The following is a 20,118-nucleotide window of genomic DNA, read 5'->3' on the forward strand; positions in this document are numbered from 1 at the left end:
ACACACACACAGTCATGTACACACATACCCATATGCACACACTTGTACACACACACACACACTTGTACACACACACAGTCATGTACACACATACCCATATGCACACACTTGTACACACACACAGTCATGTACACACATACCCATATGCACACACTTGTACACACACACAGTCATGTACACACATACCCATATGCACACACTTGTACACACACACAGTCATGTACACACATACCCATATGCACACACTTGTACACACACACAGTCATGTACACACATACCCATATGCACACACTTGTACACACACACAGTCATGTACACACATACCCATATGCACACACTTGTACACACACACAGTCATGTACACACATACCCATATGCACACACTTGTACACACACACACAGTCATGTACACACATGCTCATGTGCATATACTTGTACACACACACACACTAATTTTCACACATACAGACTCATGTGCACACACTTGTACACACTAATGTTCACACAGTCATGTACACACACATGCTCATGTAGACACACATGTACACACATGCGCACATTTATGAAAACATACATTTATGTACACACATACTTATGTGCACACACTTGTACACACACATTCACATTTTACACACATGAATACACTAGTGTACACACACACACACACACACACACACTTTCACACTGTCATGCATACACACTTATCTTTACACACACATAAACACACACTTGTGAACACATGCATGCCACAGTCATGTACACACACACACACACACACACACACATATTTTACATTTAGTGGACACTTATCCAAAGCGATTTACAGTTGTGACAGTATTCAATCTAAGCAATTGAGGATTAAGGGCCTTGCTCAAGGGCCCAACAGTGTTGACCTGGTAGTGGTGGGGCTTGAACCAGCAACTTTCTGATTACTAATCCAGTACCACACACACACCGCAGATCACTGATACTGTTCGTTATTTCTGTCTAATCTGCCAGTCTGATCTTCATTCTACTCTCGTTCTCCTCATCATCTCACTCTTCACTGCTTTGATCTGACCTGTTTTGTTTCTTTCTTGTTTGGCTAAATACTTTTATGCTTGTTGTTGTTATACAACCCTCTTTTAGGTCAAATATCTACTTTTTTATGGTTGCCAGGTTGTTACTCTTTATTTTATTTATCTATCTGATGTTCTGACCACGCCCTGCATCCGTAATGTCCACTTCTCCACCCATTCAGACTTTGTTTATAATTGTTGTTCCTCCTCATGTTCACCTTCTCTCCTGATGTCCTCCTGTTTAATGTCATCTCCTCCTTTTCAGCTGACTCTCACGCTTCTCCTCGAATCGTATTATTCTTATTGGCTTATCCTTCTCTCCTCCTCATCTAATCCCCTCTGTCGTTCTCTTTCTCTTCTCGTTCTGACTCGGGTTCTTCTTGTTCTTTCCCCGACCGTCTGATCCCGGCTCCAGTCTACGCAAACGCAGTCGGAAAAGGGGAGAAAAACCCCTCCGTCAAAAAGAACCGGTGGGCAACGGCGTCTATCTGTCAGTCTGTCACACATGGTGCAGTCCGTCCTGTGTCGTAAAGCTTCTGTGTTCTCTGTGTGTTTTTCTCTTGTGTGAGAGCTGATACGTGTTTCCTGAACGTTATGTGAATGTTAAGTGGAGTCATATATGTACAGTGTGTGTGTGTGTGTGTGTGTGTGTGGTGTGTGTAAATCTCCTGACATGCTGTGCATTACTGATTGTCTGATGAACTGTCGTATTTGATGTCATGTTGAAATTTATGGTATTTTAAGTAGAATGCCTTTATGTGTCAAATATATATGGTCAGCCATTGTACGGCGGCCCTGGAGCAGACAAGGTTTGGGGCCTTGTGCAAGGGCTCAACAGTGCCTGTCTGACAGAGTTGGGATTTAAACTCTCAGCCTTCAATTGACAGTCGAAAGCTGTACCCACTAGGGCAGGGGTCACCGACCAGGGCATGTTCTAAAATAGCACTAGTGACTATAGAGCTCCGTCTAAAAATTGTGTTTGTGTTGCTGTTCTTTTTGAATCAATAACACCTGCATTGATGTAGATTTGAAAATGACAATAGTGAATATAAACACAATCCCCACCATCCCCACCATCGTAGACCTTCACCACCAGCGCTGTGTGCGCAGAGCACACAGCATCATCAGGGACCCCTACCACCCCAGCCACACACTGTATAACCTTCTGCCGTCTGGGATAAGATACAGGAGCATACGTGCCCGGACCAGTCGGCTCAAAAACAGTTTTTTTTACAACATTCTGGACATTCTGGACTAAACACTGGACCTATTATTTATTATTTATCATTGCACTGTTCGGATTACACACTGGACTGTCGTAATTATTTATCATTGCACTCGCACTTTACACAACCGTCATACATACATATGTATAGTTATAGTTATTTTTTCACCATCTTTATATAGTTATAGTTACAGCTGTATAGTTACTATTTACTCATCCTTTAGTACTAGTACTGTTATTACTAATATATACCTAACTAATCTAATGTGGTATTTGCTGCTGTGTTGTATTTGATGTGGTATTTGCTGTTGTATTTGATGTGGTATTTGCTGTTGTATTTGATGTGGTATTTGCTGTTGTATTTGATGTGGTATTTGCTGTTGTATTTGATGTGGTATTTGATGTGGTATTTGCTGTTGTATTTGATGTGGTATTTGCTGTTGTATTTGATGTGGTATTTGCTGTTGTATTTGATGTGGTATTTGCTGTTGTGTTGTTGTATTTGATATGGTATTTGCTGTTGTATTTGATGTGGTATTTGCTGTTGTGTTGTTGTATTTGATGTGGTATTTGCTGTTGTATTGTTGTATTTGATGGGGTATTTGCTGTTGTATTTGATGTGGTATTTGCTGTTGTGTTGTTGTATTTGATGTGGTATTTGCTGTTGTGTTGTTGTATTTGATGTGGTATTTGCTGTTGTATTGTTGTATTTGATGGGGTATTTGCTGTTGTATTTGATGTGGTATTTGCTGTTGTGTTGTTGTATTTGATATGGTATTTGCTGTTGTATTTGATGTGGTATTTGCTGTTGTATTTGATATGGTATTTGCTGTTGTGTTGTATTTGATATGGTATTTGCTGTTGTGTTGTTGTATTTGATATGGTATTTGCTGTTGTATTTGATGTGGTATTTGCTGTTGTGTTGTTGTATTTGATATGGTATTTGCTGTTGTGTTGTTGTATTTGATATGGTATTTGCTGTTGTGTTGTTGTATTTGATATGGTATTTGCTGTTGTGTTGTTGTATTTGATATGGTATTTGCTGTTGTATTTGATGTGGTATTTGCTGTTGTGTTGTTGTATTTGATGTGGTATTTGCTGTTGTGTTGTTGTATTTGATATGGTATTTGCTGTTGTGTTGTTGTATTTGATGTGGTATTTGCTGTTGTGTTGTTGTATTTGATGTGGTATTTGCTGTTGTATTTGATATGGTATTTGCTGTTGTATTTGATGTGGTATTTGCTGTTGTGTTGTTGTATTTGATATGGTATTTGCTGTTGTGTTGTTGTATTTGATGTGGTATTTGCTGTTGTATTGTTGTATTTGATGTGGTATTTGCTGCTGTGTTGTTGTATTTGATGTGGTATTTGCTGTTGTGTTGTTGTATTTGATATGGTATTTGCTGTTGTGTTGTTGTATTTGATGTGGTATTTGCTGTTGTATTGTTGTATTTGATGGGGTATTTGCTGTTGTGTTGTTGTATTTTATGTGGTATTTGCTGTTGTGTTGTTGTATTTGATGTGGTATTTGCTGCTGTGTTGTCGTATTTGATGTGGTATTTGCTGTTGTGTTGTTGTATTTGATGTGGTATTTGCTGCTGTGTTGTTGTATTTGATGTGGTATTTGCTGTTGTGTTGTCGTATTTGATGTGGTATTTGCTGCTGTGTTGTCGTATTTGATGTGGTATTTGCTGTTGTGTTGTTGTATTTGATGTGGTATTTGCTGCTGTGTTGTCGTATTTGATGTGGTATTTGCTGTTGTGTTGTTGTATTTGATGTGGTATTTGCTGTTGTGTTGTTGTATTTGATGTGGTATTTGCTGTTGTATTGTTGTATTTGATGGGGTATTTGCTGTTGTATTTGATGTGGTATTTGCTGTTGTGTTGTTGTATTTGATATGGTATTTGCTGTTGTATTTGATGTGGTATTTGCTGTTGTATTTGATATGGTATTTGCTGTTGTGTTGTATTTGATATGGTATTTGCTGTTGTGTTGTTGTATTTGATATGGTATTTGCTGTTGTATTTGATGTGGTATTTGCTGTTGTGTTGTTGTATTTGATATGGTATTTGCTGTTGTGTTGTTGTATTTGATATGGTATTTGCTGTTGTGTTGTTGTATTTGATATGGTATTTGCTGTTGTGTTGTTGTATTTGATATGGTATTTGCTGTTGTATTTGATGTGGTATTTGCTGTTGTGTTGTTGTATTTGATGTGGTATTTGCTGTTGTGTTGTTGTATTTGATATGGTATTTGCTGTTGTGTTGTTGTATTTGATGTGGTATTTGCTGTTGTGTTGTTGTATTTGATGTGGTATTTGCTGTTGTATTTGATATGGTATTTGCTGTTGTATTTGATGTGGTATTTGCTGTTGTGTTGTTGTATTTGATATGGTATTTGCTGTTGTGTTGTTGTATTTGATGTGGTATTTGCTGTTGTATTGTTGTATTTGATGTGGTATTTGCTGCTGTGTTGTTGTATTTGATGTGGTATTTGCTGTTGTATTGTTGTATTTTATGTGGTATTTGCTGTTGTGTTGTTGTATTTGATGTGGTATTTGCTGCTGTGTTGTCGTATTTGATGTGGTATTTGCTGCTGTGTTGTCGTATTTGATGTGGTATTTGCTGTTGTGTTGTTGTATTTGATGTGGTATTTGCTGCTGTGTTGTTGTATTTGATGTGGTATTTGCTGTTGTGTTGTCGTATTTGATGTGGTATTTGCTGCTGTGTTGTCGTATTTGATGTGGTATTTGCTGTTGTGTTGTTGTATTTGATGTGGTATTTGCTGCTGTGTTGTCGTATTTGATGTGGTATTTGCTGTTGTGTTGTTGTATTTGATGTGGTATTTGCTGTTGTGTTGTTGTATTTGATGTGGTATTTGCTGCTGTGTTGTTGTATTTGCTGTTGTATTTGATGTGGTATTTGCTGTTGTATTTGATGTGGTATTTGTTATTGTGTTTGATGTGGTATTTGTTATTGTGTTTGATGTGGTATTTGATATGTAAATGTGCTGACTAACCTAACAAATGTGCTGACTAAGCCGCATGACAGCTCACGTTTTCACTGCTGTGGGTTTTCCTCTTACTTATTTTATTCTTTGTTTCTGGGTGAGTTTTTACTGTTTGGTTTGGTTTGTGTGATTTATTGTGGTATTTATTTTTAATTATTTTTTACGGTCGTTGCTATTGTTGATATTTTTATGAACTTTTTATTTAATCTTTCGGGTTTTTTGATTGAATTTCTAGTTTTACTTTATTAATTGTTTATTTTGGATGACATTATTTCTGCCTAGTTATGGCTATTATTTATTTATGGTTTGACGTTTAATGTGTTTATTTTGATGCTATAATTAAGGTTTAAGGGAAGGATTTAGGATTAGGATATTACTTATTTTATTTATTTATTGCTTATTTCATAGTTTTTTATTTTAATTCATGTTTTTATTTTGCTAGTTTTAAGCTCTTTTGTAATTTTTAATTTTTAATGTTTTGTTTGATTAAATGATTTACTACCTTTAATATTTTTTTAACAAATTTATAATCAGTATATATTTTTTATTTAGTGTATTTTGTTATTGTATTTATTTTCTTTCTTAGTTTTATGAATTAATTTACTTATGTTTGTATTTATGTATTTATTAATTTTATGGCATGTTTTTTCTAAGTTGCTGTGTTCTGATTGGCTGTCGCTTGTTTCCCTTCGCAGCTGAAGATGACGAGTTTCCCAAGAAGCCGTTGGGCGTCCTCCCACCAGAGCGACCGTCGATGGCATCGGCCGGTCACATTGCTAACGGGCGCATGGAGGCTCCGCTCGCTCCGAGGGTTACCGCGGAGACGACCGTAGCATCGTCCAGTGAGAGGAAACAGCCGACGCCGCAAAAGAAAGAGAAACACGAGGGACGCGAGGAAGCTCCGCCCATCGCCATCGAGAAACCGCACCTGGTGATTAATCACGCTTTGAACGCGGGTACCTTCGGGCGGCGAGACCTCGGCCCACGCTGGGTCAAACCGTCCGAGGGTAGGCTGGCGGCCATGATGGAGGGTCAGCCGAACCCGAGCGGCACCGTGCCCCCTTCTGCGGCCATCCAGGTGTCGGCCAGTCAACAGGGTCGTCAACATCGGCCTCGTTCTCGGGGGTTGGTGCCTGGCGCCAACCGCGGCTCTAACGCATCGCAGTACGACAACGTGCCAATGCATGACCAGGATTTCACCGACGTTTCGAACCTCGAGCGCCAACCTTCTCACACTCCTCAGCCATATGTGGCGCCACCCATCGGGCAAGAAAGCCCCACGAGGCCCCCTAGTGGTGGCATTTCCGCTCCGACGTTCAGAGTCCCCAAAATCCCACCCATGCCTTTTGTTCCTGCCCCCCACTCCACCCCACCTGTACACTACCCACCCAGCATGGCGCCTGTTTACACCGTGTACGACGAGCGACCGTACGCCACCACGGCACGTTCCACGCCCTCGAATCGCTCACCGGAAAAGATGTTCCCGAACAACAGCTACGCTACTTACCGCCGCCAGGCGCTTGACGCCGATGTTGTAGTCCGAACGGACGGCATGGACGAGAGCGGGTACCTCCTCAGGCAGCCCGCTCACCTCTTAGAGCAGCGGTATGACCGACAGTGGAGAGCAGAAGGTTGGCACGGCGGTGAGTTCGATGTGGGGGCACTGCGCAATGTGCCCCGCTCACCCAGCTTCCAGATAGCTCAGCTCTCGCCCGTTCATCCCGCTCAGGACTCCGGCTTCCTGCCCGTGCCGTTCGACACCATGGCACACTACAGGGCATCTGGCAGGAATCAGATGCCCACGGTGTTCGGAGGAGCTCATTACAGACAAGAAGCCTTCGCCATGCAGGATTCCATGCTTCTCTAAAAGAGTGAGTGTGAGAGAGGGGGAGTGTGGATTAAATTAGTGAGAGGGCGAGAGAGGTATGAATTGTATGAGTGAGAGAGAGAGGGCGAGAGAGGTATGAATTGAATGGGTGAGAGAGGTATGGATTGTATGAGTGAGAGAGAGAGGGCGAGTGAGGTGTACATTGTATGAGAGAGAAAGGGTGAGAGCGGTGTAGATTGTATGAGTGAGAGAGGTGTGGATTGAATGAATGAGTGAGAGAGGGCGAGAGAGGTGTGGATTGAATGAGTGAGAGAGAGAGAGGGCGGGAGAGGTGTACATTGTATGAGTGAGAGAGAGGAAGGGGCGAGAGAAGTGTAGATTGTATGAATGAGAGATTGGGTGAGAGAGGTGAACATTGTATGAGTGAGAGGGTGAGCGAGGTCTAGACTATGGGTGAGAGAGAGGGTGAGAGAGGTGTACATTGTATGAGTGAGAGAGGATGATAGAGGTATGGATTGAATGGGTGAGAGAGAGGGCGAGAGAGGTATGGATTGTATAGGTGAGAGAGAGAGGGCGAGAGAGGTGTACATTGTATGAGTGAGAGAGGATGATAGAGGTATGGATTGAATGGGTGAGAGAGAGGGCGAGAGAGGTATGGATTGTATAGGTGAGAGAGGGCGAGAGAGGTATGGATTGTATAGGTGAGAGAGAGAGGGCGAGAGACGTGTACATTGTATGAGTGAGAGAGGATGATAGAGGTATGGATTGAATGGGTGAGAGAGAGGGCGAGAGAGGTTTGGATTGAATGGGTGAGAGAGAGGGCGAGAGAGGTGTACATTGAGTGAGAGGGAGAGAGGGCGAGTGAGGTGTACATTGTATGAGTGAGATACTATGGTTGAGAGATTGGGTGAGAGAGGTGTGTATTGTATGAGTGAGAGAGGGCGAGAGAGGTACACATTGTATTAGTGAGAGAGGGCGAGAGAGGTACACATTGTTATGAGTGAGAGAGGGCGAGAGGGGTGTACATTGTATGGGTGAGAGAGTGATTGTGGCCAGGCTATATTAGCAGGAGTAAATATTTGAAATAGAAGTTCAATGATTAAATATTGTCTATATTAGATTAATTATAAATATTAGCAGATTATAAAAACGTATTTTTAAACATGTTTACTGATTTAATCTCCATTTATTTTTAAAAGAAAGTGAAAACATCAGCCGTGAGGGCGCGTTTACGTTTTCTAGGACGTCCAGATTTGAATCGTGGTCCGTTTTTGATCCCATACTGACATCCTCACAAAGAATGTGGACAGCCGAGTATGAGCTTGTTGGATTGTTCGTGACGGAGTTCCGATTCATCCCAAAGGTGTTCAGATGGATTTAGGGTCAAGGTTGCTGGGAGTTCTAGCTGATCTGTCTTATACATCTGAGGGAAACCAGTCCCACTGCGACCCTGACCGGAATACGTTCACTACATTCCTCCCAATTTAGCGGACGCTTTTATCCAAAGCGACTTACAGTACTGTGACAGTAAACAGTCTGAGCAATCGAGGGTTAAGGGCCTTGCTCAAGGGCTTGAACCAGCGACCTTTTGATTACCAGTCCGGTACCTTAACCACTAGGCTACAGCTGCCCTTCAAAGACACAAAGAGCCGTAACAAACACGCGCCCCACAAAACGTGTGGGTTCAGGCGGAGATCCGTATCGCGCACGGAGAGTCACGCAGAGGGCCATCGTCCCGCCCCTTACAGACACAGCCAATCGTACGTCTGTGTAGGCACCCGGCCGGCTGATAGCAGAGCTGAAATGTTAAGGTCTTGGTCTTGTCCAGTTCTTTTCCATGTGAAGTCTTGAGCCCAGTACAGGACTAGCCACGTTTGGCCCCTGAGTGAGGCCCCTAACCCTCCATTGCTTGAACTGTATTTGGTTCACGTAGGTCAGTTTGAATGAAAGGACACAAATTTTGACGTCCATTTATTAGAAATGGGTTCAACGAGGGAGGTGAGGATAGTGTGTGTGTGTGTGTGTGTGTGTGTGTGTGTGTGTGTGTGTGTGTGTGTGTGTGTGTGTGTGTGTGTGTGTGGTCTCTCTACGTCCTACTGAACTGACATTATCAGACTCACCAACTTCAGGTGTTTGTACTGATCAACCCTTAAAGACTGATTAAAAAAAACACAGTTTGCTTTACTGTAACGGACTAATCCCTCATTTTTAGCGTCTTAGGAATCGAACAGGAGTTTATTTTATTATTATTTTTATTCTTTTTAACGTACGTGACTCTGCTCGGCTCGGATACAAAAACACGAAACATTTATTCCACCTTCGGTTCTCCGTACAGAGCTTACAGAAGATTTTAGTTTTATTAGAATGGATCGTGAACAAAAAGCGAAGACGTTTCAGTCTAAACACACTGACGGATTATTTTTACGGCCCGGGATCAGGGGCTCGTTCCTCTCTGTGAGGGACACACAGCTGAAGTTCTGACAGATCAACACCATCGTCCTAAACCACAGGGAACGGAACAGACGTCAGCGCACATCTGGATCTGGATATTTAAAAGACTTTCTCCATCTCGGTTTCCATTCCTTCAGCTCAATTTCTCAAATTCAATTTCTCCATCTCCATTAATTCAGTTCCATTTCTCCACCTCTATTTCCCCATCTTCCCCATTTCTATAATCCAGTTTCTTCCTCTCAGTTTTTTTTTTTGCTGTTTTTTCAACTTCATATCAGTTTCTCCATCTCACTTTCATTTCTTCCATTCATGTTCATTTAAATTTCTTCATTCCAGTTTCTCCATCTCTATTTCTTCATCTTCATCGCTCAAACTCAGGTTCTCCATATCCATTTCTCCATCCTCATTTTTCTATCTCTATTTCTCCAAGTCCATTCCTTTATTTCCATTTCTCCATCTCTATTTCTTCATCTTCATTGCTCAAACTCAGTTTTTCCATCTCCAATTCTCCAATTCAGTTCCCTGGATCCAATTTCTCCAGTTCAGTTTCTCTAACTCAATTCCTTCAGCTCCATTTCTTCGTCTCAGTTTTATCTGGGCAGCTGTAGCCTAGTGGTTAAGGTGCTGGACTAGTAATCCAAAGGTTGCTGGTTCAAGCCCCATCACTGCCAGGTTGCTGCTTTTGGACCCTTGAGCAAGGCCCTTAACCCTCAATTGCTTAGACTGTACGCTGTCACAGTACTGTAAGTCGCTTTGGATAAAAGCGTCTATTAGATGCCGAAAATGTAAATCTAATTTTTTCCCAATTCAGTTTACCCATCTTCATTTATCCATCTCAGTTACTCCAACTCAATTTCATCTTCATTTCTCCATCTATCTCAGTTACTCCAACTCAGTTTCTCCAACTCCATTCTTTCATTTCCATTTCTCTATCTCAGTTTCTCCAACTCCATTGCTTTAGCTCCATTTCTCCATCTAGCTCCATTCCTTCTTCTATTTCCATTTCTCCATCTCAGTTTCTTCATCTTCATTGCTCAAACTCAAGTTTTTTCATCTCTATTTCTCCAATTCAGTTCCCTGGATCCAATTTCTCCATCCTAGTTTCTCCATCTCAATTTCATCTCCATTTCTCTATCTACAGTGCGGGAAATAAGTATTTGATCCCCTGCTGATTTTGTAAGTTTACCCCCTTACAAAGACTTGAACAGTCTATAATTTTTATGGAAGGTTTATTTTAACAGAGAGAGACAGAATATCAACAAAAGATCCAGAAAAAAAACATTAAATAAAAGTTATAAATTAATTTGTATTTAATTAAGGGAAATAAGTATTTGATCCCCTACCAACCAGCAAGAATTCTGACCCCCACAGACCGGTTATGTGCCCATGAGGCACACAAATTAGTCTTGTCCCTGTATAAAAGACTCCTGTCACAGAATCAGTTTCTTCTGTTCAAATCTCTCGATCACCATGGGCAAGACCAAAGAGCTATCAAAGGACGTCAGGGACAAGATTGTAGACCTGCACAAGGCTGGAATGGGCTACAAGACCATCAGCAAGAAGCTTGGTGAGAAAGAGACCACTGTTGGTGCGATCATTCGAAAATGGAAGAAATACAAGATCACAGTCAATCACCCTCACTCTGGAGCTCCATGCAAGATCTCACCTGGTGGGGTAAGAATGATTCTGAGAAAGGTGAGGTCAGTCCAGAATTACACGGGAGGAGCTTGTCAATGATCTCAAGGGAGCTGGGAGCAGAGAAATGCTGGATATGACCCCAAGAACACCATCCCCACCGGGCATTTCTCTGCCTCCAAACACGGCGAGTGGAGTTGATGCCAAAGAGCTCAATTTTGGTCTTATCTGACCATATCACATTCTCCCAAGCTTTCTCTGAATCATTCAGGTGTTCATTGGCAAACTTCAGACGGGCCTGTACATGAGCCTTCTTGAGCAGATGGACTTTGCGGGCACTGCAGGATCTCAATCCATTACGGCGAAGTGTGTTACTAATGGTTTTCTTGGTGACTGTGCTCCCAGCTCCCTTGAGATCATTGACAAGCTCCTCCCGTGTAATTCTGGACTGACCTCACCTTTCTCAGAATCATTCTTACCCCACCAGGTGAGATCTTGCATGGAGCTCCAGAGTGAGGGTGATTGACTGTGATCTTGTATTTCTTCCATTTTCGAATGATCGCACCAACAGTGGTCTCTTTCTCACCAAGCTTCTTGCTGATGGTCTTGTAGCCCATTCCAGCCTTGTGCAGGTCTACAATCTTGTCCCTGACGTCCTTTGATAGCTCTTTGGTCTTGCCCATGGTGGTCGAGAGACTTGAACGGAAGAAACTGATTCTGTGACAGGAGTCTTTTATACAGGGACAGGACTAATTTGTGAGCCTCATGGGCACATAACCGGTCTGTGGGGGTCAGAATTCTTGCTGGTTGGTAGGGGATCAAATACTTATTTCCCTTAATTAAATACAAATTAATTTATAACTTTTATTTAATGTTTTTTTTCTGGATTTTTTGTTGATATTCTGTCTCTCTCTGTTAAAATAAACCTTCCATAATAAAGCAATAAGCCACGAGAGGCCGTACGTTGCTGTGATTTTAGCACGGGGATGACGTTTTTGGCACGACGCGAAGCGGAGTGCCTAAAACTTCTTTCCCCGTGCTAAAATCATAACAGTAACGCACGGTCTCGAGTGGCTTATTGCTTTTATAAAACGGGGGTCAACATAAAATATAATAAATACAACAATGTTTAATTCATAAATGTATTTATCGTGTATAAACTTACAATAAAGCATTCTTCCGCGACGCAAAATAGTTCGATTAACAGTGTTGCTAGGCAACATGAGGGCGAAAATAACATTAACTTTTGTATTCAGTGGCGTATTAATATGGAATGATGTGAGGTGGTCCTAGGTGTGCGTTTATCGGGGATTTTACAACGGCTTCGAACGCGTCTCAGCCAATCAGATTTTAGGACCGGAACTATCCGTTTTATAAAACTATATCTATAACTATATCTCTCTATCTTTGTTGCTCAAACTCAGTTTCTTAAATGTATATTCTCCACCTCCAACTCCAATTCAGTTTATTTATCTCCATTTCTCCATCTTCAATTCCATTTTCCATTTCCATATCTCAAACTCAATTTCTCCATATCAATTTCATGTCCATTTGTCCATCTTCATTTCTCCCACCCCATTTCTCCAACTCCATTCCTTCAGCTCTATTTCTCCATCTCCATTCCTCAAACTCAGTTCCCTTGATTTTATTTCTCCAATTCATTTCTTAAACTCAGTTTTTCAATGTCCATTTCATCTCCATTCATTTATCTCCATTTCTCAAACTCCGTTTCTCCATCTATATTTCTCCATCCCAACTTCTCCATCTCTCTCTTCATCTTCATTGCTCAAACTCAGTTTCCCCACCTTCAATTCAGTTTCTCAGATTCAGTTTCTTAAATTTAGTTTCTCCCCCTCCACTCCTTTGTCTCCATTTCAAACTCTATTTCTCCACCTCAGTTTCTTCAACTCAATTCCTTTATCTCTATTTCTCAAATGCCATTTTCCCAATTCAATTTCTCAAACTTAGTTTCATCTCTATTTCTCCATCCCAATTTCTCCAATTCAGTTTCTTCATCTGTTTCTCCAACTCCATTTCTCAGTATTTATTTCTTCATCTTCATTTCTCAAATTTAGTTTCTCCACCTCCACTCCTTTATCTCAATTTCTTCGGTTCAGTTTACCCATCTCCATATCTCCATCCCAGTTTCTCAAATTTAGTTTCTCCATCTCAATTTTAGCTCTGTTTCTCTATCAAAATTGTATCTCCATTTTTCCATCTCCATTCCTTTATCTCCATGTCTCAAACTCAAGTTTCTCCAATTCAGTTTTGCCTCAATTTCTTCACCTCAGGTTCTCCAGTTCAGTTTCTCCACCTCCTGACATTTTCGTGAGTGTTTGATAACGGCAGCTGCTTGAACAGAATCCTAACACTACTGTCACCGGATCACAGAGCAATAATATTTTATAAACTCATTCCTTTTGTTACTGTGTTATTGTTTATAGGTGGTCAGAAGTATGTGGACACCCCACCACCAGCTTGTCGTTTGTTATTGCAGTCTAAGTACATTAAATCTCACACAAACACTGCTGGGATGAATCGGAACGTTGTGATTGTAAGCCAGGCTCATCCAAACCATTTATTTATTTATTTATTCATTCCCAGATACACTATAAATTATACATACAGATTATGTATGATGTGCATTCTATACACTCTATACGTTTTGTTTACATTCCTGTATTCAGCACGATTGTTTAAAACTGTGGAACGTTTTCTTTTAGAACGTTCGTTCGTTCATTCCATCATTAGCCTGGATGCTAATGCTAATCCTACAGTCTCAAACTGCTGATGGCTAGCTCTGTTATTTTGTGTATTTTTTTTTTTTTTTAGGGGGTGGGGTGTTGAGGGTGCAGGAGGGGACGCTTATATGAAATGTAGCTCTACTGATCAAAGGTAAAAAGTGTAGTCATAACACAATCATGTGAAATCTACTAAGCACACACACGCACACACACACACACACACCCCGAGCGCTCAGGCTGATCCATGTATTCATCACCTCTGTATGTTCAGCACTACTGCAGACCAGACTGTGTGTATATATCGTTACAGAAGAGAACTCTTTTATACAGCTGTGATTTATTCTAACAGAATGATTCTCGTTTTTATTTTCATTAAATTACTAAACGCAACTTTAATAAAAATAAAAAAATAATAAAAATAAAAACCCTCCGGGCGGCGATGAACAAGCGTTGATTTTGTGTGTTTTTACTGTGAAGTTAAATTTGCATTCACGTCTTTATACTTTATTAAATGAACTTAAAGTAGTAAGTAAGAAATTAAAGGTGAATAAACACATAAAAACATGTTTAACCCTTTGATGCACAAGCTAAGCAAACCCCTTCTAATGCACAACATGGGTCAAAAATGACCCATATTCATCCATTCAAGAATATTTTCATATGCACATTTGTCAGTTATTCATGTATTTGCTGTCTTAGCTAATAAAAGCTATCTATACTAGAATATGTAAACAGCTAGCAAGCAAATAATATTGGACATATTCAAGATTCAAGAGCCGAATCTTTGGTTGTCTTTCAAAAGATCAGTAAATATGTTTTTGACTACAAACACTTACAAATGTCAGCAGTTCCTGTCAAATTCCATAGTAAATACATAAGGGTCATTTTTGACCCATGTTGTGCATTAGGAGGGTAGTGATACAAAAATGATTTTTATTAAAAAAGAAAAAATATAAAACTGAAATAAGGATTTGTGATGATCAAAAACAAGTTAATTGAAAAATTCATGGAAGCTTGAATAACGAAATTAATTTATTGCAAACATATAGAAAATAAAAACTCAGTTGGGTCACTTTTGACCCAGGTTGTGCATCAAAGGGTTAAAATCAAAATCAAAGAACGAACAGTTTTTAAAGGTGTTTAATGAGACATGCACTTTGTTGTTTTGGCCACTGGGTGGCGGTACAGAACAGAACAGTAAAACACTTGGTACGGTGTAGGTGTTACAGCTCAAATACAGCTTCGGTACAACATTAAAATAATAATAATTACACGGATTTTACTAATCTAAAAATATTTAATATTAATAACAATATCAAAATTATGATGAAAGTAATAATACCATTGCAAATACAGTAGACCCTTGACTTACGAATGTAATTGGTTCTGAAGGGCTGTTTGTTCTTAAGTCAAAATGTTTGTTAGTTAAACCGATTTTTCCCATAAGAAATAATGTAAATAGAATTAATCTGTGCCAGACCTCCAAACCCTTACCTAACCTCTTTTTTGTTATAAATACAAGTATATTTTCCTTAAATCTTAAATTATAGAATATACATTACTGTAATAAACAATAATAAACAGTAGTACTGTACAGTACATAAACACACACCACATTTCAGTACAGTACGTGTGCAGTACCATACACCATAATACATTTCCTTCTTCTTATATAAAATGTATCTACCAGAAACAACAATAACTCTCATATTTCTCTATTATTTCCTTCTTTATTTCAGTAATGTTGTATTTTGTAGGTGTAATTGCACGAAAGAAAGAATACTTTACTGAGCCGAGTTCCTTCTTCTCTCTCACTCACTGTCCCCTCTGTCTGATACACAGTGACACCTACTGGCAGGAGTAATTATACAACAACGAATAGTAATAGATTTGTTCATTTTCTCACCACTACGCTTCCTCTAAATCTTCTTTTGAGGACATTTTAATATTGAATTTTAGAAAATATAAAGAAAACACTGAAAAAACACCATCCGCTGTCTGAATGTTCGCTCACTGTATATATATATATAGAGAGAGAGAGAGGGAGAGAGAGAGAGAGAGACGGTCGGAGTGAACTTGTTCGTGACGTCACGTGTTTCGCGAATTTCGGTGCGTAATCCGAAATGTGTTGGTACGTTAAGTTGAAAAAGATCGTTCGTAACCCGAAATGTTCGTATGGTAAACCGTTCGTAACTCAAGGGTCGACTGTAATAGCAAGACTGATATTAATAGCAATAATAATACGTTTTTTCTATTTTATTGATGCATTTTCTCCCAGTTTAGCGTAGTCAGATTGTCTTCCACTGCTGGTGGATCCCTGATTGAGGTCGAGGTGGATATACCGCTGCTCACATCTTCTCCGACCCTCGCGCAGCCCTTAGCTGAACCCTTTCTTTTTCACCCATGCACTTTGCACAGACGTCTCTCTATCTGCTAATCAGGGTCCTTACACAGCGTTTGAAGACCACTTACGCCCGCTAGATGGCGCCTCTAAGTTTTCATTTAGTATATGTTTAGTGTGTGTGTTTACATTTTCAGCATTTAGCAGACACTTTTATTCAAAGTGACTTACAGTACTGTGACAGTATATTGTCTAAGCAATTGACGGTTAAGGGCCTTGCTCAAGGGTCCAACAGTGACAACCTGGCAGTGATGGGGCAGCAACCTTTTGTTTACTAGCCCAGTACCTTAACCTCTAGGCTACAGCTGCCCCTATTTAATATTTCTGATTAGTGTTTAGTGTGTGTGTTTAATATTAGTAGATTTAGTCACCCCCAGTGTTCAGTCCATGAATATGGCATGGCAGAGCGCCTACAAAGACACATGATTGGATGTGTGTCTGTAAGGGACGGGGCTATGGCTACGTCCGAAATCGCACACTTCCATACTGAACAGTACATTAAAGCAGTACGTGAGAGCGGGTCGTGTGTATGAACACGTAGTATTCATTAAACAGTACACGGAAGGTACCCGGATGACCTACTGCATTGGCACAGCACACTGCGGTCTAATAATCTATCATCATGTGACGTTGGTAAGATGGCGGACGTCGTACGTCTGAGGTTGCGTGCGTACTGCACGCTTGCGTACTGAAAGAGCTGTTACTGCTTTACCGGCCAATTACTGCGCTCTGCCTCCAATCTAATACGTACTGTAATGTAAGTATGCGATTTCGGACGCAGCCAGGGTTTCTCGTCGCTGGGCAGTTACGTCCTCTGCTGACCGGTCCAGACACCTGCACAGGGGGCGGCTGATCACCGATGGCAGTGCGTGGCTATTTACTGTGAGACCCCGCCCCTTGGCAGGTGAAAAGAAGCGATCGGCGTACATGGATGTGTCGAAGATGAGGAAAGTGGACACGACTGGACGTCTGGGGTAAAAAAGACTTTAATACACTTCATGGCAAAATTATGTGGACAACCGTTTAAATGAATGGAATTTATGTGCTTTAGCCACAACACAATTAAATAATGGATGTTACTTGCTTCCAGCTTTGCAGCAACAGTTTAGGGAAGTCGCTTATTCGTTCTAGCATAAGCAAGCTCTATAAATTTATGAGAAAAACTCGAGTCCTGACCTCAGTCCCACCAAACAACTTTAGATTTAACTGGAGCATTAGCGTCAGTGCCCAGCCCTACAAGTGCTCTTTTGACTGAAAGGGCACAAATTCCCACACACATACTTTAAATATTTGTAAGAAAGGCTTCACACGAGAGGCTATTATAGTTAAAAAGATCACACAGCGGTCAGTCTGTATTGTTTATAGTTTATATAACTCATTGTGTTAAACTAATGTGTGATTTATTAGTTCTGCTTACATCCATTAATCTCCGTGTAGAAGATCTTAATCCTGTTCGGTAAATCATGCCGGTACATTAAAGTGTTTGGTTTCTGAACCGCTCACGGCTGAAATAAACCAGATCACCACGTCCATCAGTCTTTTAAAGTCTTTAAAAGTTTAAAGTCCCGACGCTTAAAAGTCCTCAGGCTTCAGAATGCATTAACCCAATCAGACGGAAGATAAACATCAGCTTCTCTTTTATTTACTCTCATCTTCTGCTGTTTCCTTTTTCCTAATCGGGGCTTTTATTTCAAATTACTAGCCAAAAAGAACTTACACTAAATGGTCAAAAGTATTCGGACATCTGACCGTGAGCTTGTCGGACATCCTGATCTAAACGCATCGGAGGGTGACGATGTAGAAAAGTGATGGAGTTTGTTTTTCAATTCTTAATAAATAGAGTTAAAAAAGTGTGGAAACCAGTATGGTGCGCAATCAAACAACAAACAGTACCTTGTGCAATCGCTCCCTCTTTTCCTTGTAGCTGAAATATTATTCACTTCTTCTGGGAAGCCTTTCAACATGGATCAGATACTCAGTGAGGTCAGTCAGGCACTGATGTTGGGAGAGAAGGGAAGAGAAAAGAAGTGAAGAGTAGAGAAAAGAAGTGAAGTGAAGAAAAGAGAAGAGAAAAGAAGTAAAGAGAAAAGAAGTAAAGAGAAGAGAAGTGAAAAGACGTAAAGTAGAAAAGAGAAAAGAAGTAAAGAGAAAAGTAAACAGAAGAGAAAAAACGTAAAGAAGAGAAGAGAAGAGAAAATAAGTAAAGAGAGGAGAAGAGAAGAGAAAAGAAGTGAAGAGAAAAGAAGAGAAGAGAAGTAAGAGAAAAGAAGTAAAGAGAAGAGAAGAGAAAAGAAGTAAAGAGAAGAGAAAAGAAATAAAGAGAAAAGAATTAAAGAGAAGAGAAAAGACGTAAAGAAGAGAAGAGAAAAGAAGTAAAGAGAAAAGAAGTAAAGAGAAGAGAAAAAACATAAAGAAGAGAAGGGAAGTAAGAGAAAAGAAGTAAAGAGCAGAGAAAAGAAAAGAAGAGAAGTAAAGAAAAAGAAGTAAAGAGAATAGCAAAGAAGAGAAAAGAAGTATAAAGAAGTAAAGAGAAAAGAAGAGAAGAGAAAAGAAGTAAAGAGAAGTGAAAAGTAAAAAGAAGATAAAAGAAGTGAAGAGAAAAAAGAGATAAGAGAAGTAAAGAGAAGAGAAGAGAAGAGAAGAGAAAAGAAGTAAAGAGAAGAGAAGAGAAAAGAAGTAAAGAGAAGAGAAGAGAAAAGAAGTAAAGTGAAGTTAAAAGAAGTAAAGAGAAGAGAAGAGAAGTAAAGGGAATAGCAGAGAAGAGAAAAGAAGTAAAGAGAAGAGAAGAGAAGAGAAGAGAAGAGAAGAGAAAAGAAGTGAAGTAAAAAGAAGTAAAGAAAAGAGAAGAGAAAAGAAAAGTAAAGAGAAAAGAAGTAAAGAGAATAGCAGAGAAGAGAAAAGAAGTAAAGAGAAGTGAAAATAAGTAAAGAGAAGAGAAGAGAAGTAAAGGGAATAGCAGAGAAGAGAAAAGAAGTAAAGAGAAGAGAAGAGAAAAGAAGTGAAGAGAAGTGAAGAGAAGAGCAAAGAAGTAAAGAGAAGTGAAAAGAAGTAAAGAGAAGAGAAGAGAAAGGAAGTGAAGAGAAGAGAAGTAAAAAGAAAAGAGGTAAAGAGAAGTGAAAAGAAATAAAGAGAAGAGAAGAGAAAAGACGTAAAGAGAGGAGAAAAGAAGAGAAAAGTGAAGTGAAAAGAAGTAAAGAAAAGAGAAGAGAAAAGAAGAGAAGTAAAGAGAAAAGAAGTAAAGAGAATAGCAGAGAAGAGAAAAGAAGTAAAGAGAAGTGAAAAGAAGTAAAGAGAAGTGAAAAGTAAAGAGAAGAGAAAAGAAGTGAAGTGAAGAGAAAAAAGAGATGAGAATAGATGATAATTTCTTAATAAAAGAAGTAAAAAGAAGTGAAAAGAAGAGAAGAGAAAAGAATTGAAGAGAAGAGAAGTAAAAAGAAAATAGGTAAAGAGAAGTGAAAAGAAGTAAAGAGAAGTGAAAAGAAGTAGAGAAGAGAAAAGAAATAAAGAGAAGAGAAAAGAAAAGAAAAGAAGTAAAGAGAAGAGAAGAGAAAAGAAGTAAAGAGAAGAGAAAAGAAATAAAGACAAAAGAAGTAAAGAGAAGAGAAGAGAAAAGACATAAAGAAGAGAAGAGAAAAGAAGTAAAGAGAAAAGAAGTAAAGAGAAGAGAAAAGACGTAAAGAAGAGAAGGGAAGAGAAGAGAAAAGAAGTAAAGAGAGGAGAAGAGAAGAAAAAAGAAGTGAAGAGAAAAGAAGAGAAGAGAAGTAAGAG

General features: G+C 39.7%; 1 protein-coding gene across 4 annotated transcripts in view; it reads left to right on the forward strand.

The window, feature by feature from the left end:
- Window positions 1-18,527, forward strand: part of usp6nl (USP6 N-terminal like) — a 106,758-nt gene extending 88,231 nt beyond the window's left edge. For 3 of the 4 annotated variants that reach the window (XM_062996870.1, XM_062996877.1, XM_062996853.1), the window contains one exon: window positions 5,987-9,794. In XM_062996870.1, coding sequence (XP_062852940.1) covers window positions 5,987-7,158 — 1,172 coding nt within the window. In that variant the 3' untranslated portion in view covers window positions 7,159-9,794. Of the gene's footprint in view, window positions 1-5,986; window positions 9,795-18,274 lie in introns of those variants that run through there. The other variant, XM_062996861.1, reaches the window with a different exon arrangement.
- Window positions 18,528-20,118: the final 1,591 nt, after the last annotated feature.

The sequence above is a fragment of the Trichomycterus rosablanca genome, chromosome 1 (assembly GCF_030014385.1).
Source record: "Trichomycterus rosablanca isolate fTriRos1 chromosome 1, fTriRos1.hap1, whole genome shotgun sequence".
NCBI lineage: Eukaryota > Metazoa > Chordata > Actinopteri > Siluriformes > Trichomycteridae > Trichomycterus > Trichomycterus rosablanca.